This window comes from Pinus tabuliformis, chromosome X, assembly GCF_031772625.1.
Source record: "Pinus tabuliformis cultivar Carrire ecotype Pingquan chromosome X, CPIR1, whole genome shotgun sequence".
Taxonomy (NCBI): domain Eukaryota; kingdom Viridiplantae; phylum Streptophyta; class Pinopsida; order Pinales; family Pinaceae; genus Pinus; species Pinus tabuliformis.
This window is the reverse complement of record NC_142308.1, coordinates 829,214,980-829,229,197: the sequence shown is the minus strand read 5'-3', so window position 1 is coordinate 829,229,197 and position 14,218 is coordinate 829,214,980. Positions and strand designations below refer to the sequence as shown.

General features: G+C 34.9%; 1 protein-coding gene across 1 annotated transcript; it reads left to right on the top strand.

The window, feature by feature from the left end:
- The first annotated feature begins 2,802 nt into the window (after nucleotides 1–2,802).
- LOC149142326 (auxin-responsive protein IAA17-like) lies at nucleotides 2,803–5,255 on the top strand. The gene is made up of 6 exons (XM_089447172.1): nucleotides 2,803–3,318; nucleotides 3,462–3,623; nucleotides 3,718–3,935; nucleotides 4,050–4,173; nucleotides 4,310–4,371; nucleotides 4,626–5,255. The coding sequence occupies exons 1-6, from the start codon at nucleotides 2,939–2,941 to the stop codon at nucleotides 4,658–4,660; spliced, it is 981 nt and encodes a 326-aa protein (XP_089303298.1). The 5' UTR covers nucleotides 2,803–2,938; the 3' UTR covers nucleotides 4,661–5,255.
- The last annotated feature ends 8,963 nt before the right edge of the window (nucleotides 5,256–14,218 follow it).

Here is a 14,218-nt window from a genome sequence, read left to right as displayed (position 1 = left end):
TATATTTAATTTGTTTTTCAGTTTTTATATTATACTTATTAAATTAGATAGTGTTTTTTGGAAGGTGTAAATTAATCTTAGAATAAATGGACTCTATTTTTAATTATATAAAGTTGAAAGAATTCAATAAAAATTTTAAATATCAATAATGCTTTAACACCGTCGAAGATGAATACAAGTGGAATTTTGTCCCATTTAAATCTATTTAATTCACTCAAAATAAAAAATATTATACAACCACATTAATGTCTCTATTCTCCCTCTTTTATATCTTTATTTTCCAATAAATTCCGGAAAAGAACTATAAAAGTATATGTTTATTTTCCAATATATTTTTTGCCACGGTAAAGACGAACACTTTTTTCCCAACCAATAACAAAATTTATTTATATTTTATATTTATAAAAATAAGACTGCAGCCCAAAAAGATGTAATTTTTTAAACTCCCACATATTCCCTAGTTAAAAGGCAACTCTACCAAAATAAATAAACAAGAAGTGGAGCCCAATGTTAAAATGGACAAGAGCATAAACTTTGGAGGCAAGCAATTTTCCCCTACCAATACTCCCTTGGTATATTTATTTTCTTAAATAACCATGGTTATTCTTTACATTCATGTGGACATTACTTGAAGCTTTTAGTAAAAGCAATTTCCAAAATCTTATCTTCACACCGTCCCAACTTAGGACTAAGCATATTCGTTATCCGCTATTTCACCCAAGACAATGTATAAATCTTATCTTCGCAGGTCCACAATTTAGCATTAACCACATTGTTACGTCCACGTGGATATTGGTAGAAACGTTTATTAAAAACAATTTGTTTATTACGCAAAACAGGATTACTTAGTTTTTAATTTATGAATTTCGTAAACATGTTTATTTAATTTAAATGAACGAGATTGTATATACCCAGCGTTAAATAATTAATTTATATGAATTTTGTAAACATGTTTATTTAAATGAACGAGCGTGTATATACCCACCGTTAAATAATTAATTTATAAAAGTGTTGCTCATTTACTACCCATTAACAAACAGTACAGTATAGTTATTCTAGATTTAGAAACTCCCCAGTCCCATTCCCCGCTCTCGCTCTGCATTAATACTGTCTGTGTTACAACAGACCGCCATTTACAGGCCGCGTATGTAGGTCATGTGCTGTGCTGGCCGAATATTAATGGTTCCACCGTCTGTGGATGATGAACCACAATCAAAACTTCAACGAGAAAACAAAGAGTGATCACGATTGACAAAAGCTCGCGCAGACCCATTCACGCCGAATTGATTAATTGTAACAAACTCTAACCTTCCGCCTGCCTGCCTGCCTGCTCTCTGCAATAATATATTTAACAGGCCGAAATGTCGTTAATTATAATTAAAGATTCGTCTGAAAAACGCGGCTTCAGCGAATCAGGACCGCCATTGAAGATTGAAGAGGTCTGGACCAGGGAATATTCCCTTAATCTAATCACGGGAATTGACCTCGACGAGACTAAATGAAGCAGCTCAGCCACGCCATACATAAAATACAATATAGCAAAAATTAGATAGCAACAAAGCCGCGTTGTTTGCAACTGAGCATGTGGTTTGTGTTCCATCTGGGCAGCTTCCCGTCTAGAAAAATGATTATTCACGAATTAAAAACACCAGGGAAGCAATAACATATTCTGATATCGGAGACTCAGGAGGCAGCAGGTTGCACATGGGTTTCAACATTAGCGACGACCTTAGCTGTCACGACACCACATGGGTTGATGCCTTGCCTTGCAGTTCCCGACACGAATGCCCACGCCCACGGCCTCGATATTGGGCAGCGAGGGACCTCTTTTTTCATCCTCTCTCTTTGCCGGTGGCGCTGGATTGTACTTTATCTCCCCTGTGTCCCTAGCCATAGGCCACGGGATTTGACCAAGCCTCGTTGATCGATCACAGTAAACGGGATGATTAAAAAAATTCTAGTTTTCAAATTTGGTCTAGAAATTAGGGAAATTTTGACGAGATTTTCATAAAATCTTGCTGGAATTTTTGTAAATTTAAATTATAGCTGTAAAACTTTAAGTTTTTGGGTTAAAAAATTTAAATTACAGTTGTCAAATTTCAAGATTTTGGATTTTCTAAAAAAATTTAATAGTACTAAATTTATTTACAAAATATTTAAATTTTTAGATTAAAAAATCTAAATTACAGTCGTCAAATTTCAAGATTATGAATTCTCCAAAAAAAATTTAATAGTATTAAATCTATTTACAAAATAAAAAACACTAAGCTCCAAAAACACCATTCAAAGGCTCTTACTACTTTTTTTTTTTTGAAAAAATAATTACTTGATTCCATCCATTTTGCAATTTGCTACAGATGCCATAAAAAATTAGGCATAATAACTTGAACTAAATTCAAACAAAATAAATATACCAATAATTTATAATTTAATAAAAATCCAAATATCTTAAAACTCATCATAAAACATAAGCCAGCCATCAAAAATGAAAAAGAAAAGAAAGAAAATAAGTTCGTTCAGTTTTTCTTTCCAACCAAACCCAAGGGATGATTTTACATCGTACTCCAAAACCTTCCTTTGACCTTGTATATGACTGCCGGGTTAAGTATTGCGATGGGCAAAGGGACGGTAGAGAGGCGCAGACGAGTCAATGTCGCCGTCCGTCACCGATAGTGCCGGTAGAGTGTTCCCCAAAGGATGCGCCTGTTACTGCCACCAGGCATGTTCGTATTGAACTTGTCTCCTCCAATCATTCATTCACTTTATTATTATCAATCTGTTTTATACTATTTCTAATGTCAAGCAAATAATGGGCACCGTAGTATAAGTATAGTCAAAGGGGAGGAGCGAATATCGGGCATACACAACACAGCATCACTATTTTAACAAAGTGGCTTTCGTTGCAGCAGATAGGAGAGAAAGAAATCTGTGTTTAGCTATGGGGTGTTTGAGAGAGGATGACGATGAGCACAGCTTCAAGGAGACGGAGCTCAAGCTGGGGCTCCCTGGAGTGACAGAAGGTTCAGATGAGCACAGGACTGGCAAAAGGACTTTCTCAGAAGCTTTCATGGAGTCCGGGAATGATGAGAAATGGATGTCATCTTCTTCTGTAAAATCAACAGCTACTGCGTTTGAAATGTCTAAATCCAATGAACAGGGGATGTTAGCTGCCATACCTCATCTATCTCAGCTGCAGCGCTCATTTCCTCCACTCTGTTGGAAGACAGGTATCCAGACCGATCCCTCCCGGGTTGCTGTGCCTGCCAAGGAAAAACAATCAGGAAACTCTGCTAATGGCTCAGAAATGCCTCCTCCCAAGTAAGTAGCACAATCATTGATTCAGTGCAAACAAGGGTCTGGCTTGGCTGTAATTTTAAAATTAGATAATAATAATATATATATAGATATATGAATATGAATTTAAAAACAACAAAGTATTTATAAGTATTATCTGTTCACAGGGCACAGGTAATTGGTTGGCCACCTGTTAGATCGTTTATGAAAAACAGTTTGACCTTTAATTCAAAGACTACTGAAGAAGGCTCTTCCAGTAGTTCTGGTCTGTATGCCAAACCCACACAAACCCAAACTACACCAGATACCACCATGGCTCCTGCTCCCAAGTAAGTACTGCTTAAATCTACTTTGTGTGGGAAATGTATTCATGCGTTTCTGAGAATGGGGTTGATTTTGTAACATATTGGTTTATTCTCTCAGGGCACAACTAGTGGGTTGGCCACCTGTTAGATCTTTCAGGAAAAACACTTTGGTTGTTAATTCAACGCGTACCGAAAATGGGCCGTCTGGTAGCGCTTTGTATGTAAAAGTGAGCATGGATGGAGCCCCCTATCTCAGAAAGGTGGACCTCAAAATGTACAGCACCTATCATGACCTCTCCTCTGCACTCGAGAACATGTTCGGCTGCTTCAGCATGGGTACGAACATGTACTAATGGTTCCCTTGGGCCTCTATTCTTTCTCTTATGTTCCATTGCATTGCATTGCTTAAAAGAAATTCCATTGAATCGGAAAATGGTCGAATGATTTCAGGGAAGTGTGGATCCCAGGGTTTGAACGAGAAGAAAGTGATGGATCTGCTGAATGGGTCAGAATATGTTCCTACCTATGAAGATAAAGATGGAGATTGGATGCTTCTTGGTGATGTCCCATGGGAGTAAGTTCCCTCAAGCCCTATATATAAATTTAACTTCATATTACCCTCAATCCTATAGATAAATTTAACTTCATATATTACGTGAGAGTCTCCATGTAAAATCCGAAAATTGATGATATGGATTATTTGGTTGCAGGATGTTTGTTGATTCCTGCAAAAGAATGCGTATCATGAAGGTCTCGGAAGCTATTGGTTTAGGTATTTCACCAATCCATCTCTAGTTTATATATTCAGCCTATATACAGTCCGTAGAATTTCTATGCTTTTTCATTGAATAAATAGAGATGGGATTGCTGCAAATCTATTCTAAACACTCAAATTCCAGAGGCCTGAGTTGATGATAGACTTGTTTTTATATTTCTTGTATTTTCTTACATTATCAATTTACAGGTAAAGCCTACATGTGCGTGGAATTTCTATGCTTATCTTTTTGTTTTGAATGTTATCTGCAGCTAGGTCCATGGAGAAATGTAAAAGCAAGATCTAGGATTCACGTATGACCCATTCTCTGGAAGCTGCTTTGCATTTCGATTGATTCAAATAGAACGTCGTCTGACAAGATTGGAGCATTAGGGAAAATCACGGCGTCCAAAGTTTTTTATCTTGTGACTTTGAAAACCTCAAAAATTGGTGATTTCGCTGAAACGAAGGCAATATAAGCAGGACACAATGGATCTGCTATTGAACTGGAAGATTTGGGAACCATCCTGGCAATCTTTCTATTTCTGATACATTCTTAGCTACGATTCACTTGTTGATTTATTAATCTCAAACCACAAATCTGGATTTCTGTCTCAACAAGTATTGAATAATGGAAGACCAGCCTCATCCCAGTGCAGGCTTATGACAGTGGGTTAAGGATTCAACATGTTAACTTCTCTTAAATTCCAACGTTCTGAAAGGCAACGTTAGCCCTTCAACTGTAAAACTGTAATTTGCGATTTGGCATAATGACACTTGGGTATATTCATTTCTGTAGCTCAAGAGCTGCTTGTCGTGGAAACGAAACATTGCTCAATTGTAATGTATATAAGATTACAGATTCATCATTGAAGAAGGTGTTGGTATAAGTTTTCATTGGATTCTTTCTGGTATATTTTATAGGTTTTTAGGTGTATAATATGGTCATTGAATGGCAAGAGCTAGTTACTGGTAATTTTTGAAGTAAAGTCATAATTATGAAATTTAAACCTTGAATCGATCCCCTTTTTTAAAACTCACATTACTTCGATTATCAATTAAATTGACTGATAAAAAAAACTTATTATAACTAATCAAATTTAACAAAACTCCGTAACCTAAAACAGCTAAACTACTTTTTAAATCTTAAAGGACAAGTTTTTCTCCAGGCAAAATGTTATTAACTTATTAATGAAAAATTTGTAGTCCAGTGGTCTGTCTCGGAGGATAAGAAGTACAGCTGCAGTGCTGTGCAGCGCCTCTTGTCCCGTAATGTCTGCCTGCCAGCCATGTGCGTTCAGATGCATCCGAAAGTAATGTGTTGTGGTCCCTCGTTGCCTAGGATAGGCTATGATGTAACAATCTCTCGGGAATTACGAGTATGAGAATATAAAACAAAGCACTGTCAGCTTCGACATTAGGTAGAGGGTAGGATTCAGGATTCTGTAGGAGAATCCACTTGCGGGCTTGCGCCTTGCAAGTTGTGGCCTGGCTTAGCGTACAATGTAGAAGCCAGTTGGCCGCCATAAATGGGAGCAATCACGTGGTGTAAAAATGACCCGCGAGTGATTTCATCATAAGACGTTGAAATAAATGAAAGGGAAATAATAATAATTTTAGGGTTGACATATATTTTTGGTGATAGTATTATAGAGATATATAATTTTGGTTATGTTATTTTATAGATTTTTAAATTAATTTTAAAATATATATATATTTTTATATATATATAATTGTTTTTGGAAAAAAATTGTGGGTTTTTTTGTTTAATTTCTCTTAAATTTGGTATGGAATTATTGAAATCACAAGTTTGATGAGTAACCTGTGCACAATCAAAGTGCGTTAGGGGTTTTTGAGGGTGTTAAATCCATATATACATAGTCAAAAAACCAATTTAAATAACATAAATCAAAATTTCAAAATCTATAAAATCACATTAAAAACTCCTAATTATATATAATTGAATTTGATCTTCAATTATTTGGGAAAAAAATTATGCTTATTAATTAATTCGTCATTTTTATTTTCAACATAGATATTAATTATTATGCGAATAATTTGTAAAAAATTATATATATATATATATGTAAGTATATATATACATATATATGTACATATGGTCATGTCATACAGACATATATGATGTAATATGATTGTAACATGTGGCTTCTTCAGCGGGGATCCTTCCCCTGAAAAAAATATATAATAATCAAAATGTTTTTGATAAATATTTCTCTCATTTAATAATTTAACTTGAAAACAAAAAACACTTACAAAATTAAAATAATGTTAAATTATTTCAAAAAAATTATGCTAATAAATTAATATATTATTTTTCATTATAAATATAAAAATAGGTTGATAAATTATAAAAAGATTATATATTTAAAACATTTAGGATAAAAAAATTTCAAATATAATTATGTTAAAATAAAAAAATCAAAATTGTAAATTAATTAATTTATTTATAAATATATTTTAAATAATTAAAAATAATAATATCTCATATACTTTGCCCAAAAATTTAATCACATGAGTAGAAGTGAAACCAAAATCATTCATTTTTCTGAAATTCTATAAGGTAGATTTGATTTACTGAAATAAAGAGTTTGATGTTGTGTCATATTGAGTTGTTTTTAGTGTGATTTTTTGAGCTATCAAGAGAATGGAATCTGGGGGGAAATTTAAATTTTGAGGTTAAATCAACACCTTGAAAAACCTTCTAGGGCACTTGGATTGTACAGGTGTTACCCATTAGACTTGTCATTTCAATAAATTTCTGCAAAAATTTAAAGAAATTAGACAAAAAAAACCACCCAAAAAAACTCACTAAAAACAATTGGCATCTGGCATCTATATTATAAAGTATTTATTTAAATTCATTTACCAAAACACTCCCAAAAAAAAAAAAAAAAAATTAATTTTCTCCTGTTCTTAGCTGTTTATAGTCATATACTTTATTAGCCATCTTTGTCTTATATGTGCTCCGACCAATCTTTGTCATGTGCTACCAGTGGTGATTATTTGGTCACGTCAAATCCATTGTTGCAATTATTTTCAACCACAGCTACTATATATGTTGGCGCTTTGAGTACTATGATATCTCAACCGAATTGTTTGTCAATCTGTGTATATGGGATTGCACTATTAGATTCTTGAGGTACAATCATTTCTCAACCAAATTGTTTATTTATGGGGTTGTATTGTTATTCATCATCTACATGAGCGAAAGTCAAATACTTAAGTAGTTTCTCTTATATCTGATCAGATTTCCTAAGTATCTCAGAATTTTAATTTACATAAAAATAACCTTATTCACATTAATGCATTCTCGAGAAATGAAACAAAATCCTTATTTCTAGTTTCACGACTAAGGTCATTCTTGCAAATCCATTAGATAAAATCTGGGAAAAAATGGAATTTCATATCTATGAGCTCATAGTAAAAGCTTTTTTTATCTAGGGAGACTTTCGGTACTGGCGAGGCGAGCGACGAGTGAGGTGCAGGCTCTCTTGAGTCGAGTGGCGAGAGGCAAGCAAAGAGGGCTTCGTCTTACAGGCTCGTTTCATCTTCTGGTCTTTCAGTTTTCTCTGAGCGGGGGCGAGGTGGCTTTCCTTGCCGCTTCTGCCCCCGGTGACGCCTCTGCTCCGGTGGGTATTCCCCTTCTCGGCAGCAGTTTGGATTGTTCTAGCCGCGACATATCCTTTGGAGCGTTGAGGGAACTGTGGCGCTCTGCTCTGTTTCGTGCCGCTTCTATGGATGTTTCCGCTGGTCTTTTTCTGCAAGCAGATGTGGATGATTGAGGCAGTGTTTCTTCCTCTGTTTCTCGTCTGAGTCGGGTGGAGAGTTTGAGGGGGCGGGGAAGGAGTGGCTACTTTTGCTGCTCTCTTCCTCTTTTCGTGCCTCTCCTTTCGTATTGGGCGGACAGATCTAGCGCTGGTTGCTCTCATTTTCTATCCACAGATGCTTGTCTGCTTGGTGCATTGGTGCCACTTCTGCACCTTATTGATGGGTTGCCTTGTTTTTTCTGGGGCGCTATTGGCCTTTTGGGGCTTTATTTGGGATCTGTTAAGCAGATTTTCTGGGGTTTATTCCTTTATCTGCTGCCTTGTCTGAGGGCATTTCTGGATACTTCTTTTGGAGTATTTTTGTAAGTGGCTCGGTCCACATTTCTGCATATGCTTCTTGCATTTGCAATATGTAATCTTCTTTTATGAATATATCATGCTTTTTCTTCCTGAAAAAAAACTTGTAGAGCTGTTATAAAAGAGTTTTATTTGACTAGAAACTCTCAACAGGGATGAGATGGTATTTGATAAGCCAGGTAAAGCAGTTATTAAAAACTTCACAATTTTACCTTCTAATCATTCATTTTTTTTAAATATCAAAACTAACACTACAATAATAAGTAATCGAAATTCACAAAAATACAATTTTACCTTCTAATCATTCTTCTTCTTTTTTTAAATATCAAAACTAACACTACAATAATAAGTAATCCAAATTCACAAAGCACGGTTTTCAAATTCTAATTCCAACCCTATTCCCAAAGTCGTCTGAAGCTTCATGTGATCCTGGTGTATTCAAGGCAGGACACTTACGATAATATGCAATTAGGAAGACATTTATCCCTAGGATAGATGAAATATGACAGTAAAAATATCGTTCTTATGCTCTTATGGAATATCATTTCTCTGTCTAAAATGCAAAGATTGTATTTAGCTATTATTATTGCCAGTACAAACGGTTGTCATTATTATCAACATAGATTTATTAAGTATAGATTTAACATGAGTCTAGAGGGATCAAATTTCTTCACTTGTAAATTTATTCTTTAGTGTGTGTCACATACCCATATAGAATACCTATATAATAATTAAAATGGAGAATTTAATTAAAGTAAATTGTGAGCTAGTCATTATAATTTCTAAATCGTTAACAATGCATATCCAATGGGATCAAGGTTAAGATCCATGATTTAAAAGTACTTGTTATGACATATAACAATTTGAGTTTATTATTTTTAAGTACAACACAAGCCTTATTTTCCTAGCTATACACCTTACAAATGAAATATCATTTGAAATATGACTATGGCATTCAAAGTTGTCTTATCCTAACTCGGCGATTACTGCCCTAGACCTAGTATACATTAAATCTAGTGTCTTCGACTTGCACACCAGTTGGCCTCCCTAGTCTCAAAAATGTTCCATATCTACAGTCGGCCTGCAATCTCCAGATCGAATGGTGGAAATGAAAACCCGCCGATCTATGCTTTCCCAATGGTATGGTTTCTTGGCATTTTCACACCTCTGGTGAAGTAAAACTAGTTCCAATCCAGAATGTTGAATTCCTTGCACAGGTAGACCGTCCTCATACTGTTACCCTTTTAACTTCTTCGTGCTTAGGGTTTCATCTATTAAATTTTGATTTTACTGTATTGGAATAAGAGAATTCCCCTTTTTACAGGTTTTTCCATCTGTCTAATTTCCCACCCTGGTGTTGCTGAATAATCGACAATTATCATTAGGTACGAAACTTGTTTTTTGGTTACATATACAGTTTGATATCTTCGTTATCATGTCCAGTTGAAATTCTTTTTGTTAGTTCTAATATTACATGTTTTTTTCCTTGCTTAGGTAACACCAGAGGGTTTCTTTGACCTTCTGATTTGGAAATAGATATAGAGTTCCAAAGCTACTACTCGGCTTGCAGAACCCTGTGGACTTCGTTCATAGAGAATGTCGAGTAATGCATTGGCCAAATCGAGTATGTTTACTAAGGGTTTAGTCTTAGATGAGGAATTTTCCAAATTCTTCAATCATTTGAAGACTCTATCTCTAGTCATTTTAAGCAAGTTTTTCTTTATGCTATGAAACAACCTCTCGTTGTGCTAATTGTTGTTGACTTTGGTCCATACTCTCGAGAGATAATTATTTGTGAATTGTAAACTAAGATAACTAGATTCACGGCCGTCATGGTTCTGGGTTTTTTTTTTTTTTTTGGAGCTTGCTAAGGGTTCTTGTGGAACTACCTAGAACTGTTAAGTTCTGTGAGACTGCCCCTTCTGCGGTGAAACCCTTAATTTATGAGTTTGGATTTTTTCTTCTCATCTCATCTGGCTTTGAATGGCATCATTAATTTGCATTTTCTATATATAAACTTATTCGAGAGCTTAAGTTTAGTTCTATGATTTAGCTTGACTGTTAATCAAGGATTTGTAATTTTAAACTGCATAGAGCTCACGGATTATTTCACGTATGTGGAAATACAATGTTGAGATTTAGTTCTTATATTTTCTTATGTTAAGTACGTACACTGTTCCTATACTATTTCATTCATTACAATTTGTTTTATGTTTAAGGTTTTTCGCAGTGATTTAATGTAACCTCTAATTGACCGTGCAATATTACTTGCACACTTAGAATCTATCTCTTTTTTTTTGTAAGGGACAAGTGCATAAGATGTATCTTTCTTATGACTGCAAATTTATCCTTCAACCACTACCCTAGCTATAGGGTTGTACGTTTTTTCTTAGTTTTCTCTCTGAGTCTATAAATATTTTCTTGAAAGAGAGTATTAGAAATAAATTCCTTTAATATAAAAGAGCAAAATTGTCTTTTAATTTAGCATAATAAACCTTACAATATAGAAAATTGTTTCACTAGTTTAGCTTCAGAATATACTTATCTGGTTATCGCTAAAATTTCCTGTCATCCGTCCATTACAGACCTTACATTTCTTCTTGTTTTCCTCCCAACCGTGAGACCCACTATTCGAACCTGAGTCTCTCCCCGTGATATCCTCACAGAGGGTTTCTTCTTAAGACTTAACAGTCTTAAATTGTAACAGCTATATGGTCCTAACCAGACTTAGCTCCCTGAACGTGTCTGTCTTTACAACACAGTATTCATGTTCTCTTCTTTTAATCTTTTCCTCTCCTTGATCTCAGATATGCATACCCTCTTGATCCCTTCCTTGGGAATAAATCTCCAAGGAAGTAGTTAGGGATGGGTAACCACCTAATCTAACTACTTGACATATGAGAAATATATAACTGCCATCATTACGACATTTCACTTTCTATGTAGTTTTAATCAAAATAATTAATTATATAACTTATAATGGTATTCAGTTTTTTTTAATTGTAGTAATTAAATATTCACATTTACTAGGGACACCACATCTTCCCGCCCTAAGATTGAACATCGTCTCGATGTTGCTCTACTGGAATTAAATATGGAAAAGTCTTCCTCATAACCTGTTCATCTTCCCAAGTGGCTTCCTCTGGCCCAAAGTGTTGTCATTTCACTTTAACTTGGGTGATAACTCATCTCCGCAACATTACTTCTCTCTGATCAAGTATACCAAGTGGTTCAACCAAGAACTCACCTTCCGATTCGACCTATACGCAATAAAAGAAATTTAGTCAGCCCTTTTCCTTAGGTAGTCAGTCTTGCAATCTATTTATAATATACCATGTTCTTGATTTAAGTCTTCTGATTTACCTGTATATCCTGCCAATTGATTATATGGTCAGGATCGTATATGTATTTTTTTAATACAGAAACATGAAAAGCAATATGCACGTGAATATGGCTGGCTAAAGCAAGCTGATAAGCCACCGGTCAAATTCAAGCTAGAAGTTGGAAAGGACCGCAAAATGGGGGTGCTAATTTAGCACAACCACTCCATTAAAATGTATTTTTCTTGGCTTGTACATGAACATAAACATAATCTCAAACTTGAAACCCCTAGAAACTTCTCTTTCGATCAACATAATTATTTTGTCGGTCCTGAGCGGCCTTTAGATTGGATCATATTTTTTTAACTATCTCTTCCATTTTTGTTAACATGTCTGGCCCTAGCATTAATTTATCCTCTAGGTTGCCCCGATTCAAGGGTGTCCTACACTTACGCCTGTATAACACTTCAAATGGACTCATTTGCATATATGTATGGTAGCTGTTGTTGTAAGCAAACTCTACTAAATGTATATACTCCTCTCATTTAGATGGTTGTTGCATTACATAATTTCGTAGCATATCTTCACTCGCTCAGTTTGCCCGTCTGTCTGTGGATGGTAGGCAGTACTAAAATGAAGTTGTGTGCCTAGAGCTCCAAATAAAGATTTCTAGAAAATTGATGTGAATTTTACATCACGGTCGTTAATTATAATCTTTGGTATTCCGTGTAACCTAAAACAATTTGCATGGATATATTAGCAATTTGAACGGCCTTATAAGTAAACTATATTGGTATGAAGTGAGCATATTTGCTAAACTTATCTACTAACACCATTATTGAATCATCCTGCTTTTTAGACTTAGGTAGCCCTATTATAAAATCAATGGAAATAGTTTCCCACTTCCATTCCAGAACAGGCAATGGGTAGAGTAGTCTAGTTGGGTGACGATGTTCCGTTTTCACTTGCTAGCATTCCAGACAACAAGCCAAATATTCAGCTACTTATTTCTTCATATCAGACCAGAAATATTTCTTTCTGAGTGCAGTAATTAACTTATGGTATCAGGGGTGGCCTGCGTACGGAATTTTATGATATTCATCTAAAATTAAATTTTTAATATTTTTTTGGTTAGGTACATACATTCTTCCTCTATAAATCAGTATACCTTCTTGATTTACTTCATATCTAAGCTGTTGTTCATTGTTTTTTAAAATTTTAGCTTGCTGCCATAAAAATTTGTATTATAGATCCTGCATTGTTGCCTCTTTAATCTTCTCATTAAATGCAGTTCACACTTCACTGAACAAAACCTCATATATACAGTTTACCTTCTGACTTAAGGCGTCTGCGACTCAATTCTCTTTTCCTTTCAAGTGCTTGATTTCAAAATCAAATTCGCTTAGGAAGTCGACCCAACGAGATTGCCTAGAATTCAGAGTGGGTTGCTTAAAATAGTTATTTAAACTATGATGATCAGTCATTAATAGAAATTTCTTACCCATCAAGTAATGCCGCCACATCTTTAATGCATGAATGACTGTTGTTAGTTCTAAGTCATAGGCTGGATATTTTTTCTCATGCTCCTTAAAATTCCTAGACTCATAGGTAATAACCCTGCCCTTCTGCATTAGTACGCCACTTACACCTTCCTTGTTGGCGTCTATACAAACTACATAATCTTTTTTCGGATCTACAATGCTCAAAATGGGTGCGGTGGTGAGTAAATTTTTAAGTTGATCAAAACTCCTTTGACAATCCATGCTCCACTTAAAAGTTTTTCCTTTCTTTTGCATAGAGGTAATGGGATATGCCACCTTGGAAAAACATTCAACAAATCACCTATAGTATCTGACTAGACCAATAAATGATCTTATATCAACCACGTCTTTTGGTACTGGCCACTCCATTATAGTTTTTATTTTCTCTGAGTCCACAACAATTCCATCCCCAGTAATGATATGTTCTAGATACTGGATTTGTTCTTTAAAGAAATTGCATTTGTTGTACTTGGTGTATAGTTGATGTTCTCTTAAAACATGGAGAACAATATGAAGATGTTATTTATGTTCTTCTATATTTCGAGAGTAAATTAATATGTTATTGATAAAAATCAACACAAATTTATCCAAATACTGATGAAATACACTGTTCACGAGGCACATGAAGGTCGCAGGAGCATTAGTTAGCCCGAAGGGTAACACAACGAACTCATAATGCCCATAATGAGTTCTAAATTTTGTCTTTGCTATATCTTCTTCCTTTATTCTAATCTGATGATAACCCGAACAAAGGTCGATTTTTGAAAACACGGTCACTCCCTTCACTTGGTTAAACAACTCATCTATACGAGGAAAAGAGTATTTATTCTTAATGGCCAATTTGTTTAACTGATGATAA

Coding starts and splice junctions, on each gene's coding strand:
- LOC149142326 (XM_089447172.1), top strand. CDS start 2,939: ATGGGGTGTTTGAGAGAGGATGACGATGAGCACAGCTTCAAGGAGACG. Junction 3,936..4,049: donor GTTCGGCTGCTTCAGCATGG/GTACGAACATGT, acceptor GAATGATTTCAG/GGAAGTGTGGATCCCAGGGT. Junction 4,174..4,309: donor CTTGGTGATGTCCCATGGGA/GTAAGTTCCCTC, acceptor ATTTGGTTGCAG/GATGTTTGTTGATTCCTGCA.